General features: G+C 45.6%; 1 protein-coding gene across 8 annotated transcripts in view; it reads right to left on the bottom strand.

The window, feature by feature from the left end:
- The window catches only part of NRXN3 (neurexin 3), a gene marked incomplete at both ends in the record, with an annotated part of 895,090 nt that overhangs the window by 332,440 nt on the left and 545,496 nt on the right, over nucleotides 1-17,154 (bottom strand). For 2 of the 8 annotated variants that reach the window (XM_079537666.1, XM_079537667.1), the window contains one exon: nucleotides 13,091-13,334. The exons of the other annotated variants lie outside the window; for them this stretch is intronic. In XM_079537666.1, the coding sequence (XP_079393792.1) occupies nucleotides 13,091-13,334 (244 nt within the window). Of the gene's footprint in view, nucleotides 1-13,090; nucleotides 13,335-17,154 lie in introns of those variants that run through there. 8 annotated transcript variants of the gene reach the window in all.

Below are 17,154 nucleotides of genomic sequence, written 5' to 3'. Positions count from 1 at the left end.
TTCCAATCCTCTGAACTCACTGATGTGAGTTTCTATTAGGAAGAGAAAGAGGTATGACTGCCATGTGCACAGATTTCCCAGAAGACATCTTATTCTTCTACCTGGAAATTCTGGCTGAGGAAGCTGGAGGGTTGTGTGCATGTGTTTCACAATTCTAGTTTTGCTCATGCACAGGCTTGTGCTAAAATGCTTGCACAGTGAATAAGATCTTCCAGGAATACCGAATGTACATATGCTTGCTCACAAACAGTAAATGACAAGCAACTGAGACACGCTAGAATTAAAGTATACAGGTGGATTAACTGAGCAGTACACAGATGATGGTGAGCACTTCTTGGTAGCATGACACTACGTACATGCCTCCTTTCCCTGTGACATTCTTGTGCAAGGAAATCCAAGATAAAAATATAGCCATACCACAAAGCAAAAGTAATATGAACAGCGTAGTGGACAGGACAGCTGTCCAGTGGCAGATTCTAGTGATAAGTTTGATTCTCTGCACAACCACATTCGGATATCATAAACTCTATTAACTGCAGAAAACTACTGATTAGGAACCTCGATGGTCTGGAGTCATGTGACAAAAATAGTAACCCAAGGACGTCAGCAGAATTCAGGTTGTTTAAATGTGGCAACATTTTCTGATTCAGAAAACTGCTTTCTCTCTCTTTGCCCCATTTTTCTCTTCTTAGAATAAGAAAAAAATCTGGTTGTTTGCCCTCTATCAGTGTTATGATGATGTAAGTAGCTATGTTTTGAGATAGCAAAATAAAATAGCTAAGGAAAAATCTTCATAATAGACTTATTAATAAGAATGACAAGTGAAATTATTATAACTGGATAAAATTGCAGCAAGTCTCCTTCTCCATTCTTTACAGAATAGGATGATAATCATTTGTGAGGTCAAACTCAAAAAAAAAAACATCCCTCCCTTGGGATATACAATTAAACACATCAAAGAGATTATTTGCATCCATCTGTAGCATCTGGCACTGGCCACTGCCAGAGACGGAATACCAGACCAGATGGACCAATGTACATGGCAATTCTTATCATCTTGTGTGATTAATTTCTTCATTCAGGTTGGTATGTCTCTTCTAATTGCATATCAACATCTAACCAAAATTGGTGCTGACGTATCATTGATTGTACTGTGAGTTTATCTGCAGCTCAGCATTCTGGGACAGTTTAGCCCCTTGCTTACATTAATTCTAATGCAGAATTTCTTTATCAGTGACTTTCTACATTTACTTGTACATTTTCCAAGTCTTGTCCTCAGAGATTACCAACAGAGAGCATGACTCAACTGTAATTTAAACCAAAAATCTTTTTTAGTTCCTGAATCTCTGCTACTCCAGCACTGTAGCCCACAAGACTGTAGACTGTAAGACTCCAAATGATTTTCTTACAGCTATAGTCTTGTCTGTGAATTTATAGAGCCCAGACCTGAGCAGCAGGATCCTAAAACCTTCCCAGTAACTCTTTTGGAGTGACTGTGACAGTTCTGATCTTTCTTCAGTGAAACTTCTTCCTTGCTCTCAGTGTCTCAGAATGAACCACAGAAAAACAGCAATCTCATCTTTTACAAAACCCATCCACTGTGCTTTTTTTATATGAAGATCCTACAAGCAATGATAGCTAGTTAATTTTACATTGCTAATAATTATATTTTTAATAATTATAAACAGAAACCAATAGCACTGTACCATAAAATGATGACCTTGCATTGTGATATCACAGCAAGATGATGATTTTCATTGCCATATTTTAAAATTCTCGACTAGACAGGACTTCTGCAAACCCAATCCAGTTCAGCTACATGAAGGCCAGAGACTGAGGCAGGTTGTCTAGAAAGTGTCCTTGAATCCAATAGCAAATCTCAAAGGCTGTAGAAAAGTGTTGCTGGTGTAAGGCTACTTGAGCTACAGAACAACTTAGAATCAAATTGCTCCTACAGATACAACTGCTTTGTCTAAACTCACTATTCAGGGGGAAATATTCTACACATACAGCCCCTAGCCTTTTCCTGAATTTTTACTCAGCTTCCCTATGGACACGAATTACACGTAATTCTAAACCTCAACATAAATGTAAAAGCCAGACATGGCTTCTGAAGTGAAGCAAGCTTCCCTGAGGAGAAATACTACAGATATCCCTATGCACACATGCAGGAGTGCTATAACAGAAATATCTGCTCGCCAGACACAGCACTTAAAGATGACTGCTCCTATCTCCTAATACGTAACACTGGAGTAGAGGCAGGGAAGAGGCAGCCTGGCCCCACTACACCCTGCAGTGCAGCCCAGTCCCCACCTGGGACCAGTGACCTGCTCAGTAACACAGGTGAAGTACTGTGTGGCTTTTCCCAGTCTGAGAGCAGGCAGAAGCCACCTCTTCACCCTCTACAGAAAACACTTTCAAAATTGCTTTGACTCCTTACACCAGTTGGTAATAAATTACATGTATTAATATCTTGCTCTAGATATTGGCAATAAGATTTCTAAGAACTCAGATAGTGGTTAATAAATAAATTAATAACCTATGTGAGTGTTTCAACCATCACAGTAAGCTGAGTTTATAAAACTAATGCAATACTGTGAAGTTTAGGTCCAAAGCAAAATGAAAATTATGCGGCTAAAAGACCACCATATAGCAACCATCAGGGCTCTAAAGGTCGAGGTGCAGGATCTACAGACTTCTGCAGAGCACTCTAAACATCTTCAGCTCAGATCAACAAGGCAATCATCCTGCTGAGCTCTTAAACTCCTCTTTCATTTCCTTTCCTTAATCTATTTCTTCCTCCAACTTCAAATTGTCTGTGTCTTTTGTTGAGAACTACTTGGATTTTTAGTGGTTCTTCTGATAATCCTTGCCTCTTTTACTCCTGATTAAAGAAAAAGAAAGAATGGGAATTGTACCCCTGACTGCTTTACACTTCACCTTAATTTCCATTTTCCTCCTCTTCTTTCCCTGCCCTGTTCTTCCCTTTGCCAACTGAAATCACCTGGATAATTTAGTTCACAATTTTTGATAAAATGAACAAATCGAACAGTTGCAGAGATGATCTAACCTGTGACAGAGGGAAAAGAGTGATTAGGGAACACTGAAAATAGAGGCTGGAATGATGTGGGCAGCTCTGTGTTTCTCTCCAAAAATTCCCCGAAGTTCTGGAATCGGTAAATGAAATCATCACTAACAGCTGAGGATCACATGATCCCAGGAAGAAATAACTGGGAAAAAAAACCACTGCATTCAACCATGCAGTCCAGGCATTTCCCATATTTCTGACACTCTACTCTTGGTAAGGATTAATAATTCTTTGCAGAACTGCCTACATGAGAAGATACTTATCCTTCTTAAAATGCCACAGGGATGAATTCCCAGCACTTCAGGGAAAGACGCAGCTGTAACACCGTGATGTTCCCAAGATTCAAAGTACAAAATAGTCTGGCTGAAGTTTGAAAATCCACTTCCTGTGTGCTGGGAGAGAACAACAATACAGTGCTTTTCCTTTCAGATGACTTATGTCAGGATCACATCACATTTCTGCACTACAGCAGAAGGAAACTGGAACACTTTAAAATGTGTGATACAGCCCGAAAATTCACCATCCAGTATGCTGACGTAAGGCAACAGCAGAGCTGGAGAAAACTTCTAGGGGTTCTTGTCTTCAGTTCTGCTCACTGCTGCCCAGGAAAAACCTTTCGGCACTCTCTGTCACAAAATGAGATTTGTCTTCAGTGACATCAATGGTAAATAGCAATTCTCCCCAAGGAATCTAAAAGGGCTCACAATTTCACCATTTCTGTAAACCAGCTATCAAGTATTAATCAGTACAGTAGAGGAGGGCACTCATTTTGCCGGCGTATTTTTGCCTAATGACTGGACAGGAAAAGTAGCCTGAGTCTATGGCTTGCTAAGTATAAAATAACCTGTCTGGGATAACAATTTTCTGAAATGAAATAAGCTTAAATATACACTACTAGCATTCACCTTGGCAGGATTTGCTACCTCGATCTTTACTTATGTTACATATCCTTTTTTTCCTAAGCCAGTAAACATCTACTCGTTCTGAAGGACAAACACTCCCACCACCTTACTTTGTTCCAAGTTCCTGCAAGTGTGGCATGCTCACATTGCCATGTATCAGAAAATCGCCAAGTAAAGGGATGCTTGCAGGCCACAGACATTTCTTTTCTCTGAACGTGAACATAGGAAAAAAAAAAAAAAAAAAAAAAAAAAAAAAAAAAAAAAAGAAGTAAAAAATGTTTGCTGTTTCTCTTATTTAAGCCCTTGTTAGATACTGAATATATTTCTCAAGGAAAATTAATTTCTTTGCCTTTTCCTTGTCTCTAATGAACTGCCTCTGAATGCATGAGGGCACAGGAAGGAGAGCAGACTGCGGTGAGATAATAAAAAGTGAAAAGGCATTCAAAGCCATCAGTATCTTGCAAACCTACACTGATAGAAATATGTTGGACTGCAGACAGGGGAGAGACATCAGGGAAACTTGGAATATCTTTGGCATTCATTATCTAACTGCAAAATAACAGACAACACTGAGAAAGCAGCAGGTTATGCAGTCCTATGGAGAAGTTAAGGAAACATATGACTCTAGATATAAGCCATATAGATTTAAGATTTCTCTATGTCCTGTCCAGGCCACCAGCATTTCTTAACACTGCACTCAGTGGTTGTTAGTCCACAAACTCCTCTATGAAATCCTAGGACACCATAATTATCGGCAGAACAATATGAATGCAGGGAAAGTGTAATAGAAATAAAACAAGAATACACCTGCTTCCACTTTCACCTCACCAGGTATTAAAAGATCCACAGAACTTTTAAGCCAGAAAATATGTCAATATTTATGAGTTCATGGCAGCTTCAAGAATTTTGGGAGTGAAATTATCTCAGGTGATCATCATAACTCCAGCCAGTTAGAAAAGATGGAGTAAAAGTAACTGAGATGTTTTACTCCAAAAAATATGTGGATTTCTGAGTGTTCACCCACACAGACAAAACCTTCCCAGTGCAGACAGTCAGGTGGAGCCCTTGACAGAACTAATTCTCTACGTTGCCTGAAAGTGACTTAACAGGATCAAAATTACTCAACCTTTTTTACTTTTTCTTTCATCCCTTCTTCCCCTCTTTCCTTCTTCCTTTCTTCCTTCCTCCCTTCCTCCCTTCTTCCCTTCTGTCTTTCTGTCTTTTCTTTCTGTCTTTTTCGTTCTCCCTCTCTCTCTTTCTTTTTCTCTCTTTCTTTCCAAACACATGTGTTTCTTCATGCCAAATCTTATTTTAGTCAAACGTGTTCTATTGCACTGCAGAAGGCAGGCAGATCTCAAAGCATCTTGGAATATCTTCTAGCACAATTACATGCTTAAGACAGTGTTCGTGAATGACAAAATGAGCAGTGCTGATATTTTTTTGATATTAATACAACACTGGTGCTTTTGGCTTCCCTATAAACTTCCCTATATGCTCTGTAGCTAAGGAGAAACACTTTCAATGACCAGTGTGCTCGTTGTTTGCTACATTCTTGCCCTTGACCAACCCATAACAGCCTTCCCACTTCCTTTCACTTCAGGAAATTTCTATGCTCAGCTACTTTGCCCTCATAGTACGGCTGGAAGCTTCACCAATGGGGGAGTGCATTTTTGCACCGAAACATCTGGTACTGAAACAGCAAACCTGCAGCACCAGCTAAATAGAAACATTTCCAGACATCGCATCGCTGCACCGTCTCCACTGGCTGGGGTCATTAAGCAAAGCAGATGGAGTGGGAGCAGAAGGCTGCTGTAGCTGCAGGATGCAGCCAACACTGAGAGTCAGGAAAACACTCACTCGGCAGAGCAGCAGGTGAGCAGGGAACCAAAAGGTTCGCCAAACAGGTCCCAGCAACTGATTGCTGTCATCCAGCGTGATGTTAAAGATCAAACTGTTAGACAATGAAAGCAAACTTCATCTCCTCTCCTCTTCCAATCATTTCATCTGCTGGATGAAGATACACTGTACCTGTTCTAAATCTATAGAACTGGTTCCAAGGATAGAATGGAGACTGACGCACTCCACAGCTGTTACATGGACCCTGACCTGGGGATAAGCAGCCTGGTGATACTATTCTCCTAAGCTTTCCAGATAACAAAGTCTTCACTGATTCTTTACCATGTGGTATTCGCAGAATAAGCAGAGGGTCTTTTTTTAGCAGTATCTTATGTCTTCCTGATTCATTCAGTTTGTCCCTTGAGCTTCCGCAACACATGGACTGCTATGGTCTGTGAAATACTTTCTCCCCTCCTCCTCTCTATCATCAAGAATGCAAAGAGATGAAAGGTGCAAAAGTAAGGAGATGATAAAGTAAACCTTAGCACTGGCTCCATTTAGTAATATCCTTTATCAGCCTGCTATTCGCGCTTAGCAACCACTGTATCTCACACCAACTTCATTTTCATTTTAACATACCATACAGAAAAGCAGCCTAAATATACATCCCCAAATCTAAAGCGTATAATCTGTAAACTACAGGAACAGGCAGATCCTTTCCATTAGTTTCTTATGTAGCAAAAACCACAATTTACACCCAAAGCATATAATTATATTCAAATTCTAAAAGACAGTGTCGGAAGTACTTTAAATTCATAGTTTGGGGGAAAGTCACTCAGGGGTATACGCAGTTATGTTTTAATGTGCAAAAACAACACAAACGCATGCAAAGAGAGCACAAGGGAAGTAATTGGTGATGGCGAGGAAGCCGTGGCAGATTGCTGCCCCTGGCTCCAGCAGCTGACTTCTTCAGGAGCACCAACAGCGGCAACTGGTGCTGGAGCCCAGGTGGGCTGTGAGCCTAGGGGGAAGACGGTGCTGGGCCCAATGTCCGGAGCACATGAGTGTCCTGTCTGTCCTTCAAGCACAGAACAATGCAGGCTGCTCTTTTAAGTTGCTTTAACATCTAAAGCACAAGAGAAATATTAAGATTTCATGTGCTTCTGCAGCTCACTGCCAGGGATCTCAAAGCAGAACTGTGCACTGGCACTGCTCACCTCAGCTAGGCAAAAACCAGTCCTGTCCTGCCATGGATGAAGAAAACAAGCCACAAAGAAAGGCAATGTTTCACCAAGGTCACACACTAAGCCTGAGCCACTGGTCAGCAGCGTGCAGTCTCAAGTATACAGGTTACATAGAAGACAGGAAAAACTCCTTTTTCTCTTTAGTGCAAGTGACCTTTCACAAAGACCAAAGCCCACCAGAACAACAGAAATACAAAACCAAAAACTATCTGCCAAGCCACACAAGGCTGTCATCCTGAGCAGCTGCACAGGGAGCCAGTCTAAAGTCACAGCATACGAAAACAGAAAACACAAGGGCAGTCATCCACTGCACCCAGACAAAACTGAAGTTTCTTGCATTTACAGACTCCAGTTCTTTGTGCAGTTATCTACTGTGTGAGAAACTGCCAAACTTCTCACCTCCAGCTGGAGACTATCCTGTCCTCTTCGAGATTCATGCCTTATGTTACCCAGGTGCTTTTTCCTGCTTCTGATAAGACTTGTGTCAGGAATGTGAGGCTTCCAAGAGCACAGTGTGCAGTAATAACCTAGTGACCATCATAAAATTCTTAAAGCAGGTATTTTAATGCTGCAACAAAAGAAGGGGGAGGGGGGAGGGGGGAAGGAAAAGAAAAACTGGCAAGTATCTTTAAGAAAATTGTCTTCTCCTTTTTTCAAATGCAAGAATACCATAAAAAGTACCGTACTCATCCTGCAGAGTACTGACTGTGTAGTTTGAGTCACATATCCCAGTATTCTTTGCAACTTCAATGCCCATATAAAGTATACACCAGGATCCTTCATCTGTCTTTGAAACACAGTCACCTCTGCAGTAGAATGTGACATTTGCTTGACGACTCAGGGCTGCATTATCCAAAGGCAGAAATGAAGTGAAGAAGGATTCTCACTTCAGTTTACATTGGAAAAAAAAAAAAAAAGAAAAAAGAAAAAGAAAAAGAAAGAAGGAAAGAAGGAAAGAAGGAAAGAAGGAAAGAAGGAAAGAAGGAAAGAAAGAAGGAAGAAAGGAAGAAAGGAAGAAAGGAAGAAAGGAAGAAAGGAAGAAAGGAAGAAAGGAAGAAAGGAAGAAAGGAAGAAAGGAAGAAAGGAAGAAAGGAAGAAAGAAAGAAAGGAAGAAAGAAAGAAAGAAAGAAAGAAAGAAAGAAAGAAAGAAAGAAAGAAAGAAAGAAAGAAAGAAAGAAAGAGAGAGAGAAAGAGAGAAAGAAAGAAAGATGAAAGAAAAAAAGAAGAAAAAAAAACACAAAAAAATAGGAGGAAGAAAATCTTGATCTGACTCAGGCTTAAAATTCCCACTTATGAAAAAGGTACCACGAGGTACTGAGTAAGCACTAAGTATGTATCAGAAAGGTTCTCTGAACATTTCCCAAGAAACATCACTTTCAGTAGCACCAATCTGAGCAATGTTTCAAAGGGCACAGAAACCCATATTAACTCTGTGTGACAGGGTTCAGCAGTAGCGTTAGGCTTCTCTTGTCCCAGAGCTCATAAGATCACTGGGATGTCATAGGATCGAGTACAGGTGAACAGATTTAAGCTTCAGTTGTACAGAACACCACAAGCTGTTCCGGGTTGGGAACAGCTAATACAGAGCACTCTGTGAGACAGCAGAATGAGAAGTCAAGGCACCCCATTTGTTTAATGCAAATCATCAGTCAAATAGAAAACTGATTCTGAGGAAGCAGCCTTTGCATAACTGTGTAACTATCAAATCCTGTGCTTTCTCAGAAAAGCTCCTGGGAAGGAAAGATGAATTGTGGTCAGTTAGTCAAGATACAAAGGACAGTGAGTTCGGATGCTTACATTTCTGAACAGTCAGCTTGAGAGAATTTAGAGACCTTACCTTTCTTTAAAAATATTAGTCATTGTTAATGGTTCTGAGGAAGGGAAACTGAATACCCAGAATACAGAATCACTTGTCTTCACAAAAATGCAGGCTTCACTGATGTTATGGACCAGCTACAGTGAGCAGGCTTCTGGCTTTTCACTTCTGCAGAACTGAACTGCAACCCTAATTTAAGCTCTGAATGAAGTTAATTTTATTGGATCACTGGCTGTTCTGTATAGGATGATTTCTTTCCTTTTGTTAAAGCTACAGCCATTGCTCAAAGTAATCTCCTGATGACAGGTGAACATGGAAGGTCCTGCTTGGCACCTAGGAACGGGCAGTGCTGGGAATGGAGAATTAGTTTTCCATTGCACAATAGAGGCAGGATTGGAGTAACAAAGACGCTTCGGAATAGGTCATTTTACAGGAGCAGAAAGGAGTAACATATATGTACTGTAAAGAGAGTGCACAGGCTTATGTGTGGCTTTAACACTGGTTTGCAGAATACCTCCCTATTTCATGGAAACCCTCCTTGATTTGTCCAAGTGTTTGTTCTCATGTGCTAATTTTAAAAATGACATAAGAGACAGAAACGCTTCATGTAAGTGAGAGGACTTGTGAGAACTGACAAAGGCCTGCCAGTTACACCTACAAGATATGGTTACTGCTCACTATCAGTCCTCATCACAACCTTTCACTTTTTCCTGGGACTCATTCAACCACCCAAGCAAGCCTCAGCTCTGCAAAAACCAAAAGAAAAATGCTCCCAACATCCCCTATTTCTCCCACAGCTGCCCTCACACAGCTGTATTGTAGAGGCTGGGGCAGGCTGCAGCAGGCATCATGCTGTGCCTCACCTCTCTGCACCCCTGCCCCCCTGCCCATCAAAGAGGGCAAGAAAATATAGCTGGAGGAGGAAAGAAGAAATCAAATTAATTAATTCATCTCTAAGACAAAACATGCACAAATCTCTTTATTTTATCTGTCAACCCAGAGGCATGCATTATTCAGCAGCTGAGGCGATGAGGATGTGGAAAGAGGGGCTGTGAAGCCACTGCTGCAGGCTCTGATACAGCAGCTGACCCAGCAGGGTGCTACACAGCCAAAGGGGAAAGGAGGATACAGCACATGGGGACTTGCAATAAACACACTCCAAAGTTTATTCCATGGCTAGACTACATTCATCCCTCTGCCCCAGAAAGTGCTTCAGGAAAAAAAAAAAAAAAAAAAAAAAAAAGAGGAGTTATGGCTTTCCCCTCATTCTCTCTGGGGAGCAAGATTCTGTCAGTCTGGGAAAGCCCTCTCACAGAATACTGATTCCTTCTGACCCACAGAGCAGCTCTACCTGTGTGTATTTGCTACCTGCTGGAAGTGAGTTATAGCTGTCCAAATGTTTGCAAGTTGCAGCTCAACTATCAGCAAGCAGCAATCCAGTGGTTGCAGAATTAATTCTCCTAATGCAATAACTGCAGGTCTGTGCCCACTCCTGTTCAAGCTAAGCCACGAGGTTTTCTGCTGATTTCAAACACACTCCAAACAAGTGTTCATTGCTGGGAGACGTTTACTTTTCCACTATTCTGGACACTGATACATCGCTTTAAACAGACAGAGATCTACTGAAATGTGTTACGAAAAGAGCAAAACGCAACACAGCACTGAGTACCAGTAGTCATACTGCAGAGCTGGAGGGCAGTACAGTGGGTGGGGGGAGCCTGAACCCACTTCCCTCTGAAGTCAGTGAGTACAGGGCCAACTGGTAGAGCAAGACTTAGCCTGAATGCTTTATTTCCCTCTAGCAAAGAAAAATAATCAAAACCCAATATGCACAGAAACCGTACAGCCTCGCAGGGTTCTGAGTCCTCAATACTGTCACAAATCCAAATTCCAAAGGGCCTCTGTCATGCAACAGAGAAAGGGAACACAAAAATAAAACACGCGTGTGTTTATAGGACCAGCTGTCTGTGTGGTCTTTTTTTTTTTCCCTCTCTCTCTTCCCCTTACTTGTGGCCAAAGGCAGCTTCCATGCCAGTTCTGCTACATGGCATGATTAGGAAAGGAAAAAAACTCTCCTGCTGGCTTATGTGCTGGCCTGAGCTCCAGAGCTCTCCATTTCCCTCAATTCCTTACTGCAACGAGGACACAGAAAAATGCCTGTCTCTTGCTGAAGGTGATAACAGCTTTTGCACAGGGCTCTTAAATGAGACTTTACTGGGTTTTCAGGGCAGATGGAAAAGTCATCAAGGAGAAAAGAACCATCATTTCTTGACCAGAAAAAAGGCAATGGACTCTTCCGCAACCCACCACCTGCCGTTTATGTCAGGGCTTGCCACTATCACATTTTGAAACATCCTTCCCTCCTCTCCTCACAAGTGACCTATGCACCAACCTTCACTATTCCCTTTCATCATAGAGCACTCAGCTAAAAAAGCACCCACACAGGGTCAGCATCAGAAGAACTGGTGTCAGGAAGGAGGGAGAAGATGCTCTGCTGGGAGAGGCCCAGGGACAGGAGATCACCAGGAGAGCAGGTGGGAATGCCGCATGGCATGCCTGCAGCGGGTGCTGGGAAGGGTGTGTCAGCAAGGCTGGATCAGGGTTATTGGAGACAGTGAAATCAGGAGCATCGCAGCCAAGACCTCAGATGACCAGAAGAGCAGCAGGAAAGGGTTACATAGCACAGAACAGGATGGCCTTTCCAGGAAACAGCTGAGGTGTGCTGGGGAGTATGTGGGCTCAGGAAAGGAGCCAGGAAGAGATACTGGGAGTCAGAAGTGAACACCAGCAGAGTGAGTCTACAACAACAGGAGGTACTCTGCAGAGCTGCTGGAGGGTGCAGGGAGCACTGCAGGACAGGCTGCAGGTGCCTGGCTGCACAGGAGCGGGAGCCTAGGGCATTGCGGGACAGCTCTACACAGGAGAACCAAGGTCTCAGGACTGGCATGCTGCTGGTCAGGGTGGACATGTGTGGCCACTCTGCAGGCAGTCGTGGCAGCATCCTATCAGCATGTCCATTTCCTGATTCCAACGTTTACCTTCAACCCAAAAAGCAAGCAAAACATTCAGGCCCCAACAAGGGAAGGGAAGTAATGCTATGCCAAACAGTAAGACCATCTGTCAAGTACCACCCATGCGAAGCTCAGTTAGCAGTTACTAATCATTAGCAGCACTAGCCCTGCCGGTTGCAGCAATACCCAAGAACCATGAGACAGCCCCTATTGTGCCCAAGTAGGGACTCAGCCTGCCCCAGCCCCAAAGGACTCCCAGCAGGAATAGCTACAGAAAAAGCGGGCTGGGAGGGAGAAGCAGCTCAGTGCTGGGATGATGGCAGACTTCAGCCCCTTTGCCAGTCTATCACTATCTTTACGCTCCGAGGCGGCCAAGCAGATCTACTGCAGGTTCACGTTTGAGCCAGACCTGCCCCTGACCTGTACCCACAGGAATGGCACAGGCCTTATGCTGATGGTTAACCTGTCAGAAGGAGCAGTGGAACAGAGGTCAGGGACAGCAAGAGGGGAGACAAGAGGGAGAAGAGGGACACAGGTTGCGGGCCCCGGGTCAGCCGGGCCCAGGCCAGCTTCTCCTAGGGCGGACAGGCTCGGGCAGGGGCAGCGCAGGTCCTATATTGCTCAGCATTCCAGAGGCAGGACTTCGGCAGGTCCCCCTCCCACGACATCTCCCAGATCCCCCTTTCCTTCTCCCTCGCTGTCGGAGCTAAAGCCCGCTCCGGAATTTCCTGCCGCGGTTTTTCCAGGGAATCTGCTGCCGGGCTCCAAGCAGGGAGCACGGTGCAAGGGTAAAGAGACATCGCCTCTCTCTCTGCCCTGCCCAAGTCACCCCGCAACTTCGGGGAGGCAGACTGAGGGCAGTGCATCACATCATCACCGGTTCCCAGCTGGCCCGCAGCGGACACACGGGGACGGTCAGGAATGAAGAGCCGCGAGCACAGAGCCGGGGAACTGCCGGCACCAGGGGACCCCCAGCCCCAGCAGGATGGGCGCTGCCTCCCGGCCCGGCCCCCGCCCTCCCGGGAAGTTGGATCGGCAAGCGGCCCGACCCCAGCGCCTAGAGGGTTAACGGGGCCGGGGGAGCTTCTCCGGAGTCACAGCCACCATCCGCAGGGTGCTCCCCGGACTCCTCTGCTGCTCTGCAAAAACATTAGAGAGAAAGAAAGAAGGAAAGAAAGAGAGCGAGAACCCACCGTGTCCTCCTCGGAGGGAGACAGGGGAGCGGTAGATAGAGATAGGCACAGAGTGGTGCTTGCTGCCGTGGAAGTGATGCTCGTACTGAGCCTGAGATACAGACGAGGAAGAGGAGGCAGAAGAAGCCACGTTAGAGGAACTCCACACAGAGGTGACGATACATCCCCAAAAGAGGGAGCACATCCACAGGGTCCAGGCGGGGCGGCGTCCCGGGCAAATGCTGGGGTTTGTTCTCAGGTGCATGGTCAAGGCACGGGGCGCCTACAGTCGGGCAGTCTGAATTCCAGCCAGGGAGAGAGGATAAGGTTCATGATGCCAAGGGACCCATGCTAGCAGAGAGGAGAGCCGCTTCCGAGGCTCTGGGGCGTGCGTGTGTGCTCAAGAGGCAGAGAGACAGCGTGTGTCTGCGAGAGAGCGTGTGCGGGAGGGGAGGGAGGGGGAGGTAGGAGCACACAGCAGAACAAGATGCGCCGCTTCCAGGCTGGCTCTACAGTGCCGGGAGCCCGGCGGCCGTTCCGAGACTCCGGGGGAGCGCACGAGCGCGGCACATGGCAGCGGGTCCCGGGGATCTCGCTGGGCGCTTCCTGCAGGTCCGCGGGGACTTTCCCTGCCTGGAACCCCTCACTGAGCTGAGGGGCGACTGCAAACGAAAAAGAAGAAAAAGCCAGAGACCCCAGGTAAATTTCTGATTTTTTTTTTTTTAATCCCGATTCCAGGGGGTTTCAGTTGCTTCTCCACTAGCAATGTTGCAATGCAGAGTTGCTAGCCACGCGAGCGCACATACACACACACACACAGAGATCTGATTCGTTATCCTCCTTCCACCGGATCCAGGCGACCGACGGCTGAAGCCGATTAACCCTGAGGAGCCGGGGAGGGCAGCACCAAGGCTCCAGGCGGGCGCGGAGCAGGGCCGGGCTGCCGTGACCGGCGCGTAGGCGGGCTGCTGCCGGCCGGCGCGCCAAGTGCGGGCAACTCGGCGGCGCAGGTGAAACGCAGCCGGGGCGGCCGGGGAAGCGGCTCCGCGAATGGGCCAGCCGTATGCAAATATACCGGCCGCGGTCAGCCAATGAGGGCGGCGGCAGCACTCCGCAGAGGGACTGGCTCGTTCCGGGAGGGGGCGGGGCCGCCGGGAGGCCCCGCCCCCGCCATTCATGCGCCCGAGCCGTGCACACGCGGCCGGCGCCGGCCCCGGCCCCGGCCCCGCCCGGTTAGTCCCGAGGTCCCGCTGCGACCACCGGAACTTAGCGCTTCCCTCGTGTCATGCTTTTGGCTTTTAAATGCTTCTTCAACAACAGCGTGAGCCCGCAGCCATGTATTTGAGAGCGAGAGCTGCAGCCATAATTTGCAGCCCATAAATAAATGAATACACGGAGAGGCACATCCGCGTAATGAAGTGCCTATCAGCGCGAATGGCAAATCTCCAGCCCCGGTGGGAAAGCCGGGCACCAGCAGCAGAGGACTTCTGGAGAAGGTGCGAAACGCTGGGAAAGGCAGCAGCCCATCCTGCTCTGCCCCCACTATCAATCACCACCCCAGACGAAGAAACAGCTCCTGGCTGTCAGGTTCCCTGCCTCCCCCTCTAGATCCATGTCTGGGGGTGTGCACACATGCTTCAGAAACCTGCCTGACTCATAGCGTGAGTACTTCTGTAAAACAAATTCCAGGTTCATGCCATTGATTGCTATTCATAGAATCATAAAGGTTCACCTTTATGAAGGTTCACCTAGATCACCTATCTAGTCCAACCACCAACCCATCCCCAACACGTCTGCTAAACCACATCTCTCCGTGTACAGTTCTTGAACACTTCCAGAGACTGTGACTCCAACACCTCCCTAGGCAGCCTGTTCCAATGTATTCCCACTCTGAGATGAAATTTTTCCTAATGTACAACCTGAATCTCTCTTAGTGTGACTTAAGGCCATTCTCTCATGTCCTATCGGTTCAGAATGTTGTGCTGTCAGCCCAAGTTCCACATCTGGAGCTTCCCACTGACCTTGATACATTCACAGCTTATTTTCTAAAGACTTTTAGTTTAAGTGATCTAAATCAGTGGCTTGATCAGTCAAAAATATTTCAGTGTTTTGCTGGGCTTAATCAATGACTGTAGGTACTAAAGCCAGAAAGCAAGAATATGACTTTCAAATTTATCCAACATCTGCCACCAGGAATCTGAGAGTGCTTTAAAATCTTTTATTAATGAGGTCATCCAACAGCTTTAGGTATTACTTTGTTGTTCCGCAGATAAGAAAGCAGAGGCTCAGAGGCATTAAGCCAGTGAGTGCCTGATAGACATGGGAACTGAACATAACAGGCCCTGGGATCCTCTGTTCTGAACCGCACATCTCACTGGCATGCATGTCCCACTGGTCAGAGTGGAAGACTTACAGAGCCCTGCAGCAGCACAGCGCAGGGAATGGGGCAGCTTCATCTGATCACAAGTGTTTCTATCCCTGAGCTTTGCTGAGGACCCTGGAGTTGCTGCCTTGCAGCTGGCAGGATATCCCAAAGCATCATTGCTTGGAGAGGAAGCCTCCCTCTGCTCCTAACTGTACCGTTGCACTTTATCTCTCACCTCCTCTCCCAAGTCAGAACATGCCCTGAAAGGCTGCTGACCTCCACTTTTTGCTAGAAGGGAAAAAAATAGGAGAAGGTCATTCTCTGTCAACTAAGTGAAAGCAGCATCCCTAGGGCTCTCAGGTGCCATTTAAGTGTCCAGAAGATCACATTCTCTTCTATACCTGCTTGAGCTCCTTGTCAGGTTTGCCACCTCCTGGGCTGCTGTGAGAGGGCAGAGCCCTCAATGCACAATACATCACAAAGCTCCAGCCGAAATCACTGCTCCTTTCCTCTGCTAACTTCACTCACCTTTTCCCACATACTATAGTACCAGTGTCACCCACTTTGCCACCAACCTTTAATACCAAGGCATCAGTTTACCTGCAGGGGATGTGCAAAAGATGAGCATCATTTCATACTGCCTGGCCTAAGGCATAAAGTGCCTGCTAGTCCCTGAACAGGAAAAGCAGAGCTGCTGTGTGCTGTCCCTGTGCTGGGGAGCCATCCTGTGTGAGTTCTGCCTACTGATCTTCCTTTCCTACAAGCCACTGGGTAAACTGCCCTAGGCAAAAAGGAGAAAGGCCAAAAGAGCCAATCCGTACAACATAAAAATAAAAAAATAAAAAGGAAAAACTGAATCTGGTTATAAATACATCACGGAGTTCTGGTGACACAATAAAGCACCGGAACTTCAGTCTGCCTTGCTTTATGAGGTGCCTCTGGATTTATTTACTGCCCTGTAATTCACAGGTGACGCATTCATTTAGCAGCACCACTATATGAAGAGGGGAGACTTCAACTCAGCTTCACCCTTTGGGAGGTGAGGGGAAGTTTAGAGCCAGAAGTGAAATTTCAGCACATTATTCCCAATAGATTTACTTCAAAAGAGTCATAGTTACTTCCCTGCTAGTTATATTCATCTGGGTAAGGATAGCCTCTTTTTAAGTGTAATGGTACCTTCAGAATTGAGATGGGTGCCTTCAAGGATGCTGGTTCCCATCCTAAGTTGCTCCCCACAGATATGAGATAAGTAGTTTTATTTCTTATACTGTTTTTTCTTTTGCTACAAGAGCAGAGGGACAACATATTTCTGAGAGATGAGAAACAATAAACCAAATGTTTCTAAGTTTTAGAATCCCAGAAGGAGACCCAGTTGGCTTCAAGCTCTGGAAAACTTTGTACTCTACCTTATTCGTGTCAGCAAGTCTTACTATATTATATTTCAAATTAAATCTTTGTTATTTATTTTGCTGCACTGAGAACTGAAAAAGCAGCCAGCTCTACTCTAAAATCAGATCCAAAAGGGAATCTCCATTAGTTTTTAGCAATACGAGGTGCCTGCCAGGGAGATGGCAGTGCTAGCTCCACCCCATAGAGGCTCATAAGGGACAACATCAGCTGGTGCAGGGCTACATCATGAGGTTAAGAAAGTGAGGTCAGCAGGAACAGGCTGTGACCCAAAGCTTTTCTGTGACTCAGACTGGTTTTTTCAAGGTTCAAA

Source organism: Tetrao urogallus (assembly GCF_951394365.1).
Source record: "Tetrao urogallus genome assembly, chromosome: 6".
Taxonomy (NCBI): Eukaryota; Metazoa; Chordata; class Aves; order Galliformes; family Phasianidae; genus Tetrao; species Tetrao urogallus.
The sequence above is the reverse complement of the archived record's forward strand: the minus strand, read 5'-3'. Positions and strand labels throughout refer to the sequence as shown.